The sequence below is a fragment of the Mucor mucedo genome (assembly GCF_025094135.1).
Source record: "Mucor mucedo strain NRRL 3635 chromosome Unknown EV154scaffold_148, whole genome shotgun sequence".
Lineage (NCBI taxonomy): Eukaryota > Fungi > Mucoromycota > Mucoromycetes > Mucorales > Mucoraceae > Mucor > Mucor mucedo.
In genome coordinates, this window is record NW_026252432.1 from 53,724 (window position 1) to 73,997 (window position 20,274).

Genomic DNA, 20,274 nt, shown 5'->3' on the forward strand with positions numbered 1-20,274 from the left:
TAATTATAGCCTCCGTTTCAACGGTTTTTTTTTCTATCTTGCCCTTTTTCAAATCTTGTATCACATTGAGCCTTTACTTATAATCATCTCCAGATTTGGTCCGTTGATTAGTAAAATTGAATCCTTTGATATCGTTTTCTTGTAAGGTCTAACTCTGAGGAAACCCAAGATGGGTCATATGGTAAAAGATTTTTTGACGACATAGTTATTTTTAGGATCTACGTAAAAACGTATGAGGTGGGGGTGTTGATCTCATGCAGCTTATTATTTTACGCAGCCGTTAACAGCAGAACCCCAATTACCTAACAAATAACAATCTAAAAAAAAAAGCTCCTTTCATTTTACTCGATTGAAATGTAACCTTTTATTCCATATTAGGATGACTGTCGAAAAAAAAAAAAAAAAAGTAAAACTGTTTGCATAATATCATATCGGATCATTTGGTTCATTTTGTGCTCTCATATCTTATAAAAAGTCATGCGTTTGGTTTTCAGACATGAAACAAATAACATTGAGAGAGTAATCTCTGTTTAAATTAATCCCTTCATTTACAAAATTATTGGTGAAACAAGCTCAAATAATGTGACGGATATTCTCAGAGCCACACTTTTTTTTTTAATAACAAATAACCTTCTTTTTAAGCACGATAATTGTATCTTTTGTGAATAAAATGCATCAACTAAACAGACCCGAAGGCATGCTGCAGAAACGGGAAAGTATCTGTCACCTTATTTATTGGCATTATATTACAGCCTTCTCCGGCAATAATTTTAAATTAACAACGTCAGTTTGTGTTATATCGAATCCTACTTATTTGCATTATCTTATAATTAAGCATGACATAATATGCCAGCTTTACTTGAGAAAGTATTTTTGAACGTCATTATCCTGCCATCCATTATCTAGTCGTGCTTTGTTCAGATAACATACAACATCATTAATATTTTGCTTGATTAACAGCTTTACCCCAGGTAATCAAAATTTCTGGGAACCATTCAGGTATTTTGTAAAAATCCCACTGACGTCTAATAACATCTTGGTCACTAACACAGCTTGATAAATGATTATTTATTCATCATTTGCATCATTTGCAATATCAACTTCAGTCGCGGAGTTGTCTTGCTGAGGCGCATCTCTAATTCGAGTATGTCACACTAACTCGCCGATATTGCTCCGGAATGATGATTGTATTTTTGTTTAAACAACTGGTTCACGAAAGTGAATTACTTATTTTTTTAAAAAAAAATGATAATCTTAGTGAACATTACCCGTCCGACCTGAACTTTCCTACATAGATGAAACTGCGCATTATTGATGTAGGAAAATAATAATTAGATCTGTCAACTTTTGTTTCAGTAGTCAGGGATACCAGACTACCGGGTAAACATCATTGACTGAGATGGGGCTTTATCCGGTAAAATATTTATACCGTTCTATTACAATAGTGGAAGGATTGATCATAATGTGAAATAACTAATAGTTACCATGGAGCAGATATGTGTATGTGTATATATAATGCGTAGTTATCACTGACCAAGTATCTTAGATTCCCTGGTATATACTAAAATTTTCTCTATAATGAAATTGACAATCATTACTTGTTAAGGAAGACCCTATCCTCCACCCCCTAAAGTCGACTAATTGTGTTAATAAGTTCCATGAATTTGTAAAATCGTTTATGTAATAGATTGTTCGAATTTACGTAAATTACTACAAATTTGTCTTCGTTGACATAAGGTACCTTATAACTCATCAGCTAATACGATTGATACCTTAAGCAAATAGAGTTAATAATCAATGCGTAATTGTGACCCTCTATTTTTTTTTTCGCTAATCTCCAGAAGGCATTCACACTTTTGTGATTTATTAAGGAAATACATGGTACACCACATGCTTTTATTGTCTATCCAAAGATTCGCTAGAAATTTGCTTACGAAGTTCGTCAACTGACGTTCCCATAGAGCTCTATTTGGTCCAGGTGTCATGCACCAGACAGATGGTATACGTTTATGCAAGAATAAAAAGAAATAAAGTATACTCAAATTATATTAACTAACTTGAAAAGGAGTCGGATTTAGGCAAGGTACGATCAATGAGATTAATTTATCATGACTGACGTAAACAGTCTTTTTTTTTCTTTTCTTTTTTTTTTTTTTTTTCGGAAATGTATGTGAAGACATTGCGATCTTAATCTTGTTAACAAAGGTGGAAATTGTCTGCTGTTCTTTTCGAATTCCTTAAAAATAATAAAATGTGGAAACAGATCTCCTAAAATGTTGAAGGCAAGTAAAAAAAAAAAAAGAAGGGGTTAACCTAAAAGGTTTTAATTTTGCATAATATCAAATCGGATTATTTAGCTCATTCGTGCGCTTATTTCTCACAGATCCATACAAATCATACGTTTTTTTTTTTTGTACATGAAACAAATAACAGTAAACGAGCTTTCATGTGTCTTTGAATAGCCTCTATTTTTTTTATTTTTCATTCAAGCATGAACAATGTTCTTCATTGATGGAGTGTGTGCTTTTTCTTTTTTAGCAGCAGTAGCACACAGTCAATGAAAGCACGTGAAGGATATCATCACCCTGGGGCAAATGAACGTCACAAGTCCCCAACAAGGGCTTATTACAGTCTGAATGGATCAAACAATCTTTTTTTTTCCCATCCTTCCTTTTCTTTGTTATTAAATTTTCTTTACACGTCCCGTGCAAAAGATGAAGTTCGACTTGAATGAAAGACTTCAAAGAACCGAATCTTATCAAAGATTGGTAGAAAAGTTAAAAAGAAATCCTTCTGAACGTGTCGACACCAAAGATTGGCCAAGGCCAAATACGCCAAAGGAGGTGATACAACATGCAATTAAAGGCGCCGTTAGTAAGGATTTCTATATTTACCATCAATCATTTTTGTCTTACATACTATTGTTTTAAAACCACTATAGGAGCATTTGTTTTAGCTTTCGGTGTACGAGGTTCTGTCAATTTTTGTTTATACTTGATCAGAGTAGTGCGGGGAAAGTATGTTTTTCTTTTTTATAAACTTTGGGTTACTGCATGATATTAAAAAAAAATCATAGAGCACCATTAGCGAATATATTGGATGCTTCTTTCAAAAATATCGACGCTCTCAGATTTGGTGCCATGTTCAGTTCATTTGCATTACTATGGAAATCTGTCAACAACGGTATGCGCTTATATCGCGGCAAAGACGATCGATTAAACGGGTTAGTCGGTGGTGCCGTTGCCGGCTTGAGTATTTTATTCGAAAAAAAGGAAAGACGTATTGATATTGCACAGCAAATGTTGGTGAGGTAAGTTGACAGTTAGAATTAGAATGACACCAAAATTACCAATTAATATTTATCATTATTATTACAGAGCTTTGCAGGCCATTTATAACGCCGGAAAGGCTCGAGACATTTTCTATTTTAAACATGGCGATGCCTTATTATTCGCGTTGACCTGTGGTCAAGTTTTGTACGCTTATACAATGAGACCAGACACCTTACCACCCGATTTTTATGCATTTATGTTAAAGGCTGCAAGATGTCCAAAGGGTGCATTGGAACTCAATGCGTTGAACGTCAGAGGTGCACCCATTAAAGCAGCAGATGCCATTTCCGTTGTCAAAAAACTGCGTCCTACTCAGCATGCATTAGACTTTGTCCATCAATTGCCAAGTGAATCAGATATAGTTACTTGGTAAGGCAGATCTGTCAGTTATATCCCTGCCGTTTTTTTTTTTATATTGACATCTTTACAGTGAAATACTTCATCCTTGGGTTGATGGCTGTTATGCTACAGTCTTTGATCGTTTTACCAATGTTTTCAAGAGCTTCTTGCCAGTTTACGGCACACTTCATTTTGTACCCATGTTATTACTTCGTACACAACATTTTAAAAAAGAGTAAGTGATAGTGGCATTGTCATTTATGCGAAAACAAAAAAATTAATTTATTTAGTCCCGTCAACATGTTGTCTAAAACCACGATTGCAACCATGAAATCCGGCGCCTTTTTAGCTACATTTGTTACGTTATATCAATACTATATTTGTATGCATCGTCAGTTGTACAAGAGGGGTCTTGTTGGAAGCTTCAATTCCAAATATATCTATTACCTTGCCGGTTTCTTCTGTGCTTACCCCTCTATTTTCCTTGAAGACAAGAAGAGACGTAGTGAATTGGCTCTTTACGTTTTACCTAAAGCCCTTACCAGTTTTTATCAAATTGCTTATTCTCATCATTGGATTTTCAAGATAAAGCATTTTGAAGTTTTGATGACAAGTGCTGCTATGGGTATCATCATGTCATTTTATCAAGAAGAAGCCGACGTTCTATCTTCATTTGTTCGTAAAATTATGTACCAATTCTTCCAAAAGAATTAAATACCCCCCACACCTTTTTTTGTTTTTGTTCTTTATCGAACTAATAAATCCCGACATTCTTAATGACACAAGTGACAAAACTGATGTTGGCTCGTGCGCATGCTGGGTTTCTTTTTTTTTGAAAATAATTGTAACGGCCGCTTATTTGAAATGGATCTCGCATTATTTTCTGCTTAATACTAAATACAGAATTTAAATTTTGTATGCCTCCCTCTTTTCCATATTCCTGTTCATTATGTCATTGTTTAAGCCTCTTTATATCTGTCCCATTGTGGCATTACGACATATCCACTTTGTGTTCTCAAATCAATGAATGACACAATAATATTTGGGTCCAGACTCTGACCGCTTTACTTTTTATTATTAAAATGAAACTTAAGATGTCCTCCTTTTTTTTATTAACGCATCGGATTAAATCTACTGTTCATTGTAGTCATCTTGGTCTTTATCACGATACTCATGATCATAATCCACAGGTTCTTTGTATTTATTTGTTGCGTCCCTGGCATTTTCATCACTTGGGTTTATTTCAGTATCAATCCATTCATCGTTAGAGAAAAGTGGAATTTCATTGTTCTCAATCGAGGTCTGGCTTATTGTATTAAATACATCCATCACACTGTAATTGTATAGATCCCAATTTCTTTCATTTTTCGTTTCGCGAATGCGAGAAACCATGCAGTTATTATAAATACTTGCTAATGCATAGCAAAGCAAATATATGTTAAAGACACAAAACATAATTACAAATAAGGCTAAGATGCTCAAAACAGTTAGTTTCTATATATATAAAAAAGTAACAATGTTTAGTGTTACTTACCAGAAAATTTCTTGTCATCTATAGTGAGCTTAGCATGTTTGACAGCTGTAGCGAGCTTGAAGAGAATGTCAGGTTTATCCAAAAGAATTCTTGATCTCGATGATTCGATGGCTGCACCAATAACAGAAATATTATTAACGGGCGTTTCGTGATGTTCGAGAGACATAGAATAGTGGTTTACAAAACCATAAGCTTTGAGAACAAGACATCTTGTATACTCGCTAACAGCTCGTACAACATGAACACCGACCGTCGACCTTACAGCCATCAGTAAAAAAGGGGAAGAAAGTATAACCTTATTATAATAAAACTTATTAGAGTTAAGTATAATGACTATTCTGTGTTCTAGATACCTTGTTTTTGTAGCTCAGTATATGTTCAGAGTGAGAACTGACTGATTTCTTGTTAATAATGAGACTTTTAGTCATTCGATTGTGAAAAAGCCGTAATTATTATCAAATATCTGTTTTTTATCTTAATATATGGATAATTAGCAGCATAGTTCATTGTTACTGAGAGCTGAATTATGATGAATTTCTATTCATTAAGAACCGAGTTATTTTCATTATTATAGCCGGGTTTGATGGATATCATTAAAAGTATTAAAATGTCGCACGATTTATTAATACTTAAAAAATAATAATCTGTCAACCTTTTTAGATAGAGAGCATATCAACCGAGTTAGTAGAATCCAAATTATCTAAAAAGTTTAGATCACAAAGAAAGCTCTGATAAGGATAGCATAATAAGCTAAAGAGTTTGTAAAGGCATCATCACATGTTAAAAATTTACATTATCCAGAAGATCTCTTTGTTTATCAATTAACGAAAAACATTTCAGAATTATGTCCGAAAGAGTTTCTACTAAAATTTGGTTCCAAACAACCTTATTCCACAACATGTGACGACTGATACCTAATTTAAAAGGCCAGAACCTCCCAAACACTCTCCATGAAATTTTCCTGGTTCAGACTCTTCAATTTCTTTCATTTGACCTGAAATTTCTCCAGTATGCGGCGCTTTGTCTCGTATTTCCTCCAATAAAGGTCGTATTTAGAATGACCTTTAATATGGTTGAATTATAATATTAGAGTGGCACTCTCACATCACCAGTATAATCTTGCTACAGATTATATATTGAGAATTATATTATTATTGATTGTTTTTGATTCTCATTAATCTGTCGGGTTCATAGATCTCGAGTATGGCTTGAGCTTTCTTATGGTTTATAGTTGTATGGTACCCTTGAATTTTAAAATTTGTTAGTGAAGCAAACTGGTTAACACAGATACTATGACTTACCATCAATGAAAGTATAGTTGAGAGATACACAGAAAGGCTTGAGTTGTTGTTGCTGTTATTAGGAAGACGAACTTCTCTTTTCAAATAGTGTATGGTGATATCGTTATAAATTTTGTACACATTATTTGTAATTTCAGGCCCGAAAGATGGGATGAGCAACATTCAAGATAATTTAGACATTCTTTGTATGGGAGAACGGTAGCCCAGTACTTGAGCATTTTGACGCGGACAAAATCACTTTTTCTTTGTTCTTTCTTGCTCGTACTATTACTGCTTTTGTCTTCGGGTGAAAAAAATCTCGTCCAGCCCATTGTTTGAATTGAACGATAAAATAAAATCAAGTTTGATATTTTTGTCGCTCAATTCTTTGATGCGCTTCCAAGCAAAACTGTGGCACTCAGAACTACGTACAAAATAAATGATTACTCATATTAATATCCGTTTGAGCTTTGAGACTATAATTAACCTACCGCCTGATGGTCCAGTTCTAAAATCCAGAACATTGCTTTCGGCACTAGAATAAAGAAAAATTACTGTTAACTACTACTATGCATGATTAAATGCATTTATTCAAGTAAACTTACTATTTATAAAAAACAATTTGTAATTCATCTTTCATAAAAGATCTTTTCTCTTAAGATATAGTACTTGCATCGTAAGAGGAACGGAGCAAGTTGCAAAATTCCGATTCGAAAGATATGGTAATTTATACATCATTGCTTTCACTTCTTTTTGTGGTGAAGTTGTAAAAAGCTCATTTATAATTATACCTTCTTTTTGGTTCACTTGCAATTCTTCAACACCCCAAGCTCGACAAGCAAGAGAGTGATAGGCATTCTCAACAGGCTTTGGTCTTGATTTCACAATACCGATCATTTTTCTTAGAATCGTGCGCTTAAGCAGCGAAGCGTTCCAAGTTGACTAATCATTTCGGTAATGTGAGTCAAGTGATGCTGGTTGATCGTAAATGCTGTCTCTTCTCCTGCAAATTAAATAGATTGTCGTATAGGTCCCCATATACATTGATTCAAAACCAATCTTCATTGTGGGTATTTTTCGAGTTGTTTGGTACGCCAAAGTAAGATCCTAATATCAACAATCAGAGTTAAACGAATGTTTTTAAGTAGTTGTCGTTAAACACTTACAATTTCTGTGCCCAAGGGAGATAAACGTAGTTTCCTTAGTATCCTCTGCCACAGAAACATCTTTGATGGATTCAGATAGCTCATGGATGTCTTTGGATTCCCCATTTTTGTTAAGGATAGCTCTTTCATCTTCCTTTATACTGTAGACAAATCGAAGCTTTGAAAAGTTGTGCTTTCCTTGGGCGACTTTCTTTTAGCTTGTGTGACTTGATTATCTTGTGTGTCTTGAGTATTTTGCAAGAACTCATTCGTCAATTTTATTTGTATATCTGTGGTTGTGTTTGTTTCAGAAACCTTTGAGATAAGAAAAAAATGCTAGTACAAAAGCCAAGAAAATCAAAACAGTTATCAACTCCAGAATATTTTTAAGGATGAGTTTTTTGGCGGGACCACTTTCTGCTACATTGGCTGATATACTTTTTCAGCTTCTCAATGCGTGCTTTTACGGTGTTGGACAGGCAATGTCTATACCTATATCTTTTTCTAGAGTTTTCTACGTTTTTTTAGAGACGCGATCTTTTTCTTACACATATTTGATCATCAAACCTTGTGCTAACGACGACCCACTCAATTCCCCCCCCCCCCAATGCTTACAACCGGTTAAGGGGAGGTCTTGATTGTATTGTGAAGACTAACCTTAGGCGTGATAATAAAAAAGGGAAATATAAATATATACATGTTTTAAAAAAAAGGGCGTTTTTAAAAACAAAAGTTATCAATAACTAACCTTTTCACAATACCCATTACTTCTCTATGAAAAGACAGTGTTATAAAAAATCTACATAAAAAGAAAGAGAAGAACGGACGGAAAAAGTCTTTGAATGGGTGTTATTTGTGACCGAAAAAAAAGCGCCCGTATACGTCAGGATGATTTAATTGTTTCTTTAATCAGAAAATCACGCAAACGAGTCTTAATTATAAATTTATAAACAAGAGTTGGCTTATGTCAGAATAGCTCAATTGTCTATCTAATTATCCATTTGTTTGAGCCTTTACGCATAATAGAAGAGAGTGTTGTAAATAGGGTTTTCAAAACTAAGATCTGTTTTACTCCAATATTCTTATAAAAAGAAAAAAAAAACTAAGGAGAATCCTCTAAGTCTGATACGAGTATTTATATCACTCTTTGTTTACAAGTCTTATGATTATTATGTAACATGCTTATTTGTGTGAAAATTTATTCTGATAATTAGAGGATTCTAGAACCCCTCTTTTATTCTAGCTGCAATCACTACAGAGAGGTTCTAAATCCCGCCCAAGCTTAAATAAAAGCAATTCGGAACTTGTTACTTGTCTATCAGCATTTGAGTAACAGCATGTATCAATGGTATTGATGTCAATTGAAGTAGACTAAGGCCGCATTTTTTTTTTTTGAATGAATAAATGAATGAAAACATCTTGATTGGCTGAAAAAAAACCTTGATTTCTATTTTGAAAATCTTGCATTTCAAACGCCAAACACTGTATCCATTTATAAATTTGATATCAGTTAGATCCCGGCCCATAGCTATCATAAGTATTGTTCTTAAGAAATAGTATGTTTGAGAGTAATCCACTTTTCTTAAGCTTAGGAATAATTGATAATTGTTTTTTTATCCATTCGTACAATCAAAAGATCATTATTGATCTTGGTAATAATTTCCTCGAATCTTTTTTAGGCTCATTATAAACGAACAGCGAATTTGTGTAGAGAATAATCATTTCAGGTGAGATTTGGCCCCTCAAAATCAATTCGAATGAAGGAAAAAAAAATTATCACAGAAAATAGTAGATAACAAATTCGGTGTTTTTTTACTATACGCAGTTTTATAATCGAGGCGGGTTTCACCATGTATTTATTACGCCAAATACGAATTATTATACCATTTTAAGCAAATAGTAGAAGGTGACACTTGTACCATGGTACGGGTTTTGTCAGAAAAATGTCCGATAATTTGACTGTTAGGAGAACATCTTAGAATATTGATCGAGGTAAACTTAAATCATGCTATAAAGATAAAATGGTTACTCAGGCACGCGTTGATCATGCACGACTCTTATATTAGACTTTAATAAAACGATTGCTTATTTATGGAGATTTTGTACATCATACTTGTGTACTCAGAAACACAAAAAGGCGGTCTAAACATCTACACGATGTATTATGCAACTACAGCAAGAGGAATAGGACCGACTTTCATTTTATCCATAAAATCTCATACCCAATGTGTTTAAAGAATTAGAAAGCAAATGTCAGTTATAAATAACAATCTTCATGAAAGGAAGTACGTAGACAAAAGCAGCGGTAATCTTTTCTTGAGAGTTATACAGCCATTTTGTGTAGACCAATAAAATAAAATTTCAAGTGGCACGGTTGCAGAGCGTGTTACCTGATTATGCATACTTTGTAGCGTGGAATAGTGTTGGATAATTTTAGCAGTAAGACAGGATAATGAGAGCAAAAAAAAAAAAAAAAAAAAAAAAAAAAAAAAAAAAAAAACTCCCACCGACTATTCGCGGCATTATGTCGTAAAGTGGTTTATCTTTGTCACTAACAATCATTTAAATATACCGCTATAATCTCTATATGCCAGAGTAGAATACTATTAATATATGTCTTTTTTTTAGAACTAGTTAGGAGTATATATATATCTATAGTAAATTTGGTTACCGCATGATTCAACAAAAAAGAAAAGAAAAAGAAAGAGCTTTTTATAGGTTGTATCTGATAACTTCTAATTATTATAACTTTAAAATTTACAAAGACAAAGACTATATTTCTAGAAAGAGGCTCATAAGATGAATCCGTAAATGTGCGTCTTTCACGAGAGGTACTGATAGATGTATAGTTTACAGGAAATAAGAGAAATATTTATTATCGAGTTTTAACAAATGATTAGAGAGGGGCATTTATGATTGTTCATCAGTTATCACCAGCTAGTCTTCGTGCTAGCTATAAGACAATATTCTGTTATATTTGACCATTATCTTCCATTTAGCATCTGCTTAACAGAGATTGTGCCCACCGTGCATGTTTCCACATGGCCCAGTTTCGAAAACCTCGGTTTCAGCTTGAGGGGTAGCGGCACAGTAGACGGTAGCGACATAGGCTAAGACCAAGATAATAGTTCCCTTGAGCATTTTGATAAATATATAAATTGAAAAGAAGATATGTTTCTACAGAAAGAAATTTACCTCTTTTATAATAAGTTTTGGTTACAATATTTATTATATTTAGTATTTTCTCGCGATTTGGGTAGTTACTGGGTTAGCAAATGCAATCAAATGATTAAATAGGTGATGTAGTAAACCCTCAATTTTTTTCCGGTATACTTGAAGATTCTTAGTGCATAAAGTACTGTCAATTTTCGCCGCTTGTTTCACAAATGTAATGAACACAAGCATGCTGTTAAACAGATTAACTCGCAAGTCGTGAGAGTCTTGTACAACTCCGTACATCAGCTCCCTCTTCCAAACATTATTAGGAGTTATTAACCTTTTAAGGGCCCTCGCAAGCACATCAAACTATTTTTTAAAGATCCCGATTAAGGACATTAAATATTTTTTTTTTTGTGAAAGGTTACTTCAGATTTCCAAAAGAAATCTTTTTCTGAAATCCATGACGTTGCTTTTTAAATGACCCAATTTGAATGATTAATAATAAAGTTTTGGCAGATTACTAAAATATCTGTTCTTTTTCTTTCCCTTCATCCATTTTTTTTTCTTCTTTTTTTTTTATAAAAAAAGATAAAAATGCCATTCTAAGATAGATGACCCCTCAACAAATCGCGTTTGTCATGTCTCAGTTGCAGCTCCTTCTAGTTCGAATCTACGAAGAATCTGATTCTGTCGAAGAAGATAGAATGGTTATTTTTAATTCTACTAGACAACGCCTCGTAGAAAATATGACAACTCTCCATTCCAGTAGACAACTTTACCAAGCAGAACGCTTACAATATAATATTATTACCAGCAACCACCGCAATCAATATGGAGTCTCTATTAACAATCTTCCCATTTTGATGATGGGCGAACACGTCGAAAGAACAAGAACAGTAGTCAGTGCTGATGGTAGACGTGAATCGCGTCGATACCACTTTTGAAGATTGGAACACCCCTTTCTCAATGACAATGACGAAAACCAGGTCAGTAGTTACCGCGCCAACTATCGTCCGGGTAAGCGTGCTTTTGAGTATATGGTGAACGAGCTTTCGGCACATGAAGAGTTTAATCTTATTGCTCCCAATACTATCCCAATTTATATCCAGATAGCAACACCTTTATTTTGGTTGGATAATTGCCATATCGGATATCGTCAAGCGTATATGCTTTTGGGTGTTTCATCAGGTAGTTACAACAACTTCACCATAAGAACGCTCAAAGCAATTAAGGATCAGCTTGGTCATTTCTTGACTTGGCCATCAGATCCTGTCAGATCCAATGCGATCGCTGTCGGTTTTGGGAGTAACACTAGAGATAGATTGAATGGTGTAATTGGTGCTGTGGATGGTAAGAACTTTATTATTTACCAACATTCTCCTCCAACCGTGGGTGCTATGTTCAGGGATAGAAAGAACAACTATTCCGTGAAGCTTACTGCCGTATGCGATTCTACATTACGATTCACGTACATCAAAGTGGGTGACTCAGGTATTGTAGTAAAATGATCTACGATGAAACAATATAAAAGCTAACACAACAATATTTACTTCAGGAAGAACGCATGATGCTGCTGCTTTCCGATCAAGTGATATAGCGAGTGAAATTCTTCGCCACCCAGACATTCACTTTCCTGACAACACGTTCATGATCGGTGACTCTGCCTATCTTTTGGGACCCAACTTGATCACACCATTTCCTGAGAGTCAATGCGTGTTAGACAGTCGCAAGCGTACATTCAATCGTGTACATTCATCTACAAGAATGGCGATCGAAAGAGCCTTTGGTGTGTTGGTGGCTCGTTGGAGATTTACTGGCAAGTACATTTACATGTTGGACCAGTTGAAGATCAACGAGGTGATTACCGGATGTTGTATTTTACACAATATGTGTATCGACCTTGGTGATACCGGGTTTACCGACACTGTTCACCTTCAAGATCATAGTGCAGCTGTTCCTGAAGATGAAGACGCACCTGATGTAGGCGGTAGTAGCAGAAGGATTACCATTTTTGAGGAATTGATGAGACGTAGAAGTAGACGTGGGGCGGCTAGAAGGGGTAGAAGAGCAACTAGAAGTAGATGTAGAAGAAGAACTAGACTTAGAAATAGAAATAGATAAGTATAGAAAACTTTTTGTTTAATTCAATTTTTTTTAAAATAATATTATCTGTAGAAGGATTGGCGCTGAAAAAATTCAATGTTGTAATAAATTGTCCATTTACATCATTAAAATTTAAAAGATTCTATTTGGAAAAACTGTAACCTTTCACAAAAAAAAAAAAAAAAAAAAAAAAATTAATGTCCTTAATCGGGATCTTTAAAAAATAGTTTGATGTGCTTGCGAGGGCCCTTAAGACTAAAAACCTGTATTGCCTTATCGGATTTCGTGATGTAAATAGGTTTCTTGTGCATCAGTCAGTACATCTGGAATTGCTTATTTTTTATGTACACTCATGGCTACGCTTGAACGAAATCAGTACCTGAGTACCGACTTTGCACACTCATGGCTTCGCTTAAATGAAATCAGTACCTGAGTTTCGATTTTACATACTCATGGCTACGCTTGTACATTTGACCATGGTGCAGCCACGTGTGTCAGATTTGGTGCAATTAACAATTATACACATTATTCACACCTTGACAGATAAGTTGTTCTCTCATAGATTGTATCAAACCTAATTTATGGGAATGAATTTACACTGTTTCTTTGTATAGAACATGGATTAGGAATTTACATTCATTGGCAGCTTAAACAATTAAAAAAACTCAAAATCAATAAAAGACAATATCCAAAGATAATCATTATGGGGACAATAACACCCATCTATCTGAACAATATTAAACGCAGGTTTTCTACCTATGATTTATGATCTACTGATAGATGTCTACATTAATCTTGTTAGTACATGTTGTATAAATCAAGCTCGACTAACTCGTAGGGAGGAACATCATATTATTCTATTATACTAAATGTTTATACTGACCCTATTTGCACCTTTGATTGTTTACAAGTGACAAGTAAAAAGAAAGAAATAAACGTTCATTGTAACAATTTTTTCATGTAGGCATACAAGTTCTTATAAAATCAGATAATATTAATTTACAAAAAATAAAAATAAAAAACTAATTTCGCTATACAATCATTCCCTTTTTTTTTTTTTTTTTTTTTTTTACCAATGGCCGTAACAACTCGATCAACTAGCAAGCAAACCAGGGGCAACAGAAAAGCCGCTACTCCTAAACTAACGCCAGTCCCTAAGGCCAAATCTGTTACCAAACCCAAGCCTGCTACCAAAGCAAAGCCTACCCCAAAGCCAAACCTGCTACCAAGCCTAAGCCTACTACCAAAGCAAAGCCTGCTGCCAATGTTAAGCCTGCTGCCAACGTTAAGCCTACTGCCAATGTTAAGCCTGCTGCCAATGTTAAGCCTGCTTCCAGCTCCAAGTCTACCATCACCCGCCCTGCTCCTGCAGCCAGATCTCTCCCCGAATCCTCTTCAGCAACTCGTACGTCATTGAGATTAGCTTCCAAGAGAAAGCAAACTGACGAAGAGACCACCCAAAAGCCCACCCAACCTAAAAAGGCAAAGCCCACTCGCCCAACTCAAACGAAAAACCATCCTACTGCTGCTCCTGTTTCTTCCTCAAGAGCCGAGAGAAGTGGTACGAATACTGCTACACAGACTTCACCCCCTGTTGCCACTGTTGTCACTGTAGCTCAAGCTGCAACTCAGGATAGACCCTTCCCTCGTGCTTTAGCTCCTGCCACACCATTCAATCCTATCGTTATGCCCCAAGAACCTGTCGAAGCCAGACTTCCAGATGTACGTGAAGGTGATGTATTTGACCATGTAACCATGAGCATTACAGATAGTCTTACTGCACATGAAAGTGACTTGATTCGTCTTATAGAAGAACTCCATCTGTCTATTCGTCAATTAGTGGGAAGAGTATCTCCTCAGTCCACCGACGTTATGAAGAGAAATTTGGCGGCTTATTGTCAGGAATTGAGAGAATCTTATGATTATCTTCGAAACCGCGAGAAAGTTCTCTTTAACACTTTAAAGATAGGTTTAGCTACCTATACGCGTCCTCAGGCTGCGGGACAATCCACTCAGGCTCCCGTTCAAGCTCCTATTGCTGAATCCGCTCAAGTACCCGCACAAGCACCTGTTCAAGCACCCATTGAAGTACCCACTCAAACGCCCACTGAAGAACCTGCTAAATCACCTATTGGGGAAAACGATCAAGCTCCTATTTGACGTAACCACTGGAGTTACCGCCCAATTCATAAATGATTAAAGTAATCAATGGATACAATGCTAACTAGAGTTTTAATTAAAAAGTACTTTGATAGTTAGCTTCTTAAGACATATAAAAAAAAAATAAACAATTAGTTTTGTTAAAAAACGTTGTACTTATGTACCACTTAATAAAAACTCATATAAGCTTTTGTAAAATATTTGAGGTGCTGTGAAAGTTGTTCATTATTTGTCGATTGACTATATTACAAAGATCATTGGAAGATGGAAACAAACTTTTATTGGTCACAATCAGGGCAATGGGTAGAGTATTTATTAAATGATTTACACAATAAAATAAAATATGTGTTACTGCTATCTACTGAAATCCACAATATCCTATATAAATATTTGGATAGTGTAAATATAGTATAATAACTAGGTGTAAAGAAAATGAGACACATAATAAATGCATCACGAGAATGTTCTCGAGAAGAAGTAAATATAAGTATAACTATTTACACTATTACTTTTTTTTTTTTGGAAAGGTATTAGACGCGAAAACCAACACTTTAGTAAACTACAGTAATCCTCAGTTTATAACAAATAAAAGACTCGCTCCGTTTTTATTAATACTTTTTAATAAAAGACAGTCGGGGTAAAAGTATAATTATAAGGTTTTAGCAGATAAATATCGACATTGCCATAAAGAAACGTATAAATGTCCTTTTACTACCCACAATTTTCTTTAGACATATCTTAACAGACACTAGGGTGACCAGGCAAAGGAGCACAAGGATGAGTGGTTGCTCTGGCTTCAAGATTGGGAGCAGCAGCACAGTATACAGTAGCGACGTAAGCTAAGACCAAGATAATAGTTCCCTTAAGCATTTTGATGTGGATTGAAAAGAAGATACATATTATCAAATAAAATTTTATGCCCTTTTTATAAAAAAAAAGGTTTGGTTACAATACGTATCCATTTTAGAGTTTTTTAACATTTTGGATATTTACCGGGTAATTATGCAAAAAAAAAAATTGCTATTTACGAAAAACCAGGCCTGTGATCAAGGAGGCAAAAAAAAAAGGAATACAATGATGCTATATTAATTGCTTGTGATCAACCACTTAGCTACATCAAAGAGTCTTTAAGAACATTGTTTACTTTAATGAACAATTCCAATACAACATCGGAAAAGTAATGATTTAAAAGTACAAACGTTACATGTTTGTACTATGTATCAATGTACCTATGATTCAGAAGTTTTTATGTATAGTTCTGACGCTATTAAGAAGACTCTAAAAATAATTACGCTTTTTGGGTGTGTGTGTTCCTTTAATCAGCACAGAATTTCAAAGAATAAAATTATATTCTCTTTGATAGCTTTTCTTTCATGAAAAGAATGCATTAAATCACTTCTTGATGTTCACCTTGAAAATGTTTTAAAGCTGATATACAGGCTGAAAAACTACTTTTTATTATAAACGACTAATGCTCTGAATTAATACAATATATCGAATATAGGCTTGGATAGTCTTTCCGGTCCAAACAAAGTATGTAATACATAACGAAAGGCTTTTAGGACACGAAATGGGCTTCAAACTCAAATTTATTTATATATATTTTGTGTGATTGTTGATATGATATCTTGTAATTTAGACGCCAAACCTAACTCAAGGATACTTTCCTTCCTCTGTCCAATATTTTCTTAACGCAATTTCATGAGTATCAGCACAAGGGCATAAATAAAGTGTTCGTTCGATGAAATAAACCTTCTAGGGTATTTTGATACAGACTCAGCTTTTTAAAAGAATGTCAAAAATAAGCATAATATATTTAATTTACACAGCATGAATAAGTGGGTACACAATTAGCATAATCCAACAAGTATACAATATGAGAGCTTTCATCTAGATCAATTTTCCATAATCGTATGAGAACCGTGTCACAATGTGACATATCAGTTGGATAATTTCTCGCTATAAAACATTTTGTCTTTTTTAAGACTTAATGGTTACAATAAATACTTAGTTTGGCACTTTCTTCTTAAAAGAGTTCCGAGCATTTGTGACATGTTAGAACATTTCAGGTTACATTGTATGTATTTTACGTTATCTGCATAGGGCCATTTTGTTAATTGAGTGACAGGAAAATGTTGGACAGAGGCACAGAACTTGGGAACTTTAGTTTAAGACCCACTAGTATACGATTTTCTTATCAACAAAGACTATTATTATTCGGAAGTAACAGATTCACTGGTATATATTAGTGGGGCACACCGGTTCTAAAGACAAAAGTTGAGGGATAGAAACACAGCAGATTGTGGCAAAGTTGACTGAGATCAAGGTTATAGCCCCCTTGCATATTTTGACAACTGTTTTCTTCATAAAATAATATGTGTACACAAATTATAGTCATACTTAGTATAGTGTACGTACGTTGCCACTAAAGATATAGTATGACTGAAAACGAGTTTGAGGAAATAGAAGACAACTTTGCCGTTTAATCACTTGAGGAGGAGGACTTTCAGCTTATTCAAATAAACCACAAAATCTACTCTCACGCTCAAATTGCTAGCTTCATTCACAGTTTGCAGGAGTAAGGTTGTCTTGTACCAGAAGCTGCAAAGAATCCAATTATTCTTTATGACACAGCCTATAGAATATGGAATGGAGCTAACGAGAGTGACGGTAAAGGTTTTCCTGGGTTCAAAAAAATCTCAAAACACGATTTTAATCGAAGAACATATTCAGTTCTTGCTCAAATATGTTGAATAAAATGCTACACCAACTGTGGATTTAGCTCACGATGAGTTATGTAAAGCTTTCTCAGGTTTAAGAATCTTGGTCAATGCAGTTTATAAGCATATGAGGACGAAATGTAATTTACTTTTCAAGAGGAAGGCTGGGATTTTTCATGAGGAATAAGATTTTGGTACGACAATTTGAAAGAGAAAGTTGTATACTGAAAAATGTAAAGAGAACGATATTGATAACAGAAGAATTGCGTTTTATAGATGAAGCAGGTTTCAATCTGCATATCATGTTGCAAAATAGAGCTTGGGCCCCAAAAAATAAACCTGCCAAAGTTAAGGTCCAAACTCAAAAATATATATGTAGTACTGGTAGTATCTATGTAACCAGCACTTTTATTATCCTATATCCATAATCAAACAAAAAACATATCAATAAATCTAAACATTTATTTTATTGTACCATTAATTAATATCAACGTATCTATCTATTTATCCATGATTGTTCATTGCCAAGGTACATACCCACAGTCAAAGCGTGTACACAACAGTTTAAGATGTAGAGGCATTTAAAGAGCCGGATTGACCAGCATGAGTATTGGTTATAATGCTAGAACTTGGAGGAAACAGAGAATGAATTAGAGGGGTGGGAAGTAAACCATATACAGGTATCATTAGGAGTCTTAATTGTTTTTGTCGCGATTTACCAGGTTATGTATAGATAGCCTAAATCTTAGCTCAATCTTAGTGATTGAAAGTAAGCTTTAAAAAAACTAAAATATTTACCTTCTAAAATGCCACATAAAAGCTGAGAGGGGCTACTTTTGCGTCAAATTTTTTTCAAAAAACTCGATTAAAAGGAAGCGATGTTGACATAACAGACAAGCCAGCTCTCCTGACCACCGTTTAACAAAGTTAAAGAGTTATTGTCACCCCTGGGAAGGAGTCTAGTCGTAGAAGAATTATCGGACCAGAGACGTTATCTTTACAAGTCTTACGCAGGTACTATCAGCAGCATTATAAAACCCTTCACAATTTCCCAATACGGAATATAAAACAATTTTGGAGCTGCCTTATGTACCCACAAGCACGTACCGTTTACTATCGGGCTTTTTCTAAATGTATCCCTACAAAACAACTGATGTATAAACATTTTGGTAACGTCACTTCCCCTCAATGCTCTTTCTATGGTACTGCCGAAGACTCAATTCTACATTTCTTGGTGGAGTGCCCCATAAAGCGACAGCTTTGGCATAGGGTACTGTCCCACTACTACCCATATCTTGAATTTACACCTTCGATGTTATATGAATCAATCTGCAATCTAAAACATCCATTGTCTGTGCAACACGAAGAATGGTATCTTTCCATACTTTCTACTACCCTCTGGCATATATGGAACCTTTACTGGCTTCATGGCACCGACAATCCGCGACCTTTTGCTGCTGCCAACCTACCCAAATCAGTGTCCAGAATTATTCTCCAAATCAACAAAATTATCAATCCTCTTTCCAACATAGACTAATTCTATAGCTTATATGTCATCCACGATCATTCGTTTCAACAAGTTCCACCACTCCGCGATGTGTGACTTGAAAATTTGTATTAAATCATACCCTTAATAAAAATTTATTTACCAAAAAAAAAAAAAAAAAAAAAAAAGTAATGGAGAATAAAGAACCCATAGTCAATTTTTCATCGACGAATTCTTCTTTAGAATATTTCAAGCATGCCCCCCTTTCTGAGTGGGGATTCGAGTTCTATAAAAACCATTACATTAAAACAATTAGAGGGAAGCCTCGATTGAAACATATCTATTCCAAGTATCGACTTTGTTTGGACAATTTACCGCATATAAAAGAGTTATCAGCGGACAAAAAATTGGCAATTGATAATTTGATAAAGAAACTTGTAAGTCATACGATCTTTAGTCTCAAAAGTAAATAGTATCTTATTCATTCTCTTCATTCTGCAAATAAGATACCAAATCACAAGAAAGTGAAGAACAACAGTCAGAAACTAGTACAAATTACTATAACTATAACTATGGAATTGGATCAATTGGACTGCAGGGCAATGTTTACCTCGTACCTAGGAAAAAAACACTGGAAGGGTTAGATAGTTTAGAAGAAGTAGCAGCTGAGGAAGGTAAGCTCATTGAACTTTAATATAATATAGCAAGTTAGAATAGCATTGATATGCTGTTTTCTTTCTTTTTATAGAAACAAGGAAATCAACACCAGTATCTTCAGAATACTTATCCCAGAGTGAACCCAAGTCGGATCTTACAGAGACGACAGACGAATCGTATAATGAACCTCGACCATTATCCAGATATGGAGAATTACTAAAACAACGAAAATATGTTCTAGTGTTTCTATTTTCGGTAAAGGCTCAAACATTATGGGTGATAAAATAGACAAATTAAATCATCCTGACATAAGCTTGTTTATCTATAAATAAAGCTGGTTCACACACTTTATCCTTCTA

The 20,274-nt window shown here is 34.7% G+C and overlaps 3 protein-coding genes across 3 annotated transcripts; all 3 read left to right on the forward strand.

Annotated features, from left to right (window-relative positions):
• Positions 1 to 2,440: 2,440 nt before the first annotated feature.
• On the forward strand, positions 2,441 to 4,493 carry EV154DRAFT_68203 (uncharacterized protein). Its single transcript, XM_051607730.1, has 6 exons — positions 2,441 to 2,874; positions 2,942 to 3,017; positions 3,077 to 3,310; positions 3,378 to 3,701; positions 3,763 to 3,906; positions 3,962 to 4,493. The coding sequence occupies exons 1-6, from the start codon at positions 2,715 to 2,717 to the stop codon at positions 4,383 to 4,385; spliced, it is 1,362 nt and encodes a 453-aa protein (XP_051452348.1). The 5' UTR covers positions 2,441 to 2,714; the 3' UTR covers positions 4,386 to 4,493.
• Positions 4,494 to 8,027: 3,534 nt separating this feature from the next.
• EV154DRAFT_526201 (uncharacterized protein) lies at positions 8,028 to 8,709 on the forward strand. The gene is made up of 2 exons (XM_051603371.1): positions 8,028 to 8,134; positions 8,198 to 8,709. Exons 1-2 carry the CDS (start codon positions 8,084 to 8,086, stop codon positions 8,375 to 8,377), a joined length of 231 nt encoding a protein of 76 aa, XP_051452349.1. The 5' UTR covers positions 8,028 to 8,083; the 3' UTR covers positions 8,378 to 8,709.
• A 10,740-nt stretch (positions 8,710 to 19,449) lies between these two features.
• Positions 19,450 to 20,203, forward strand: EV154DRAFT_569301 (uncharacterized protein; the record flags this gene model as incomplete). Its single annotated transcript, XM_051606126.1, has 3 exons — positions 19,450 to 19,723; positions 19,780 to 19,932; positions 20,007 to 20,203. 3 exons carry the CDS (start codon positions 19,450 to 19,452, stop codon positions 20,201 to 20,203), a joined length of 624 nt encoding a protein of 207 aa, XP_051452350.1.
• Between the last annotated feature and the right edge of the window lie 71 nt (positions 20,204 to 20,274).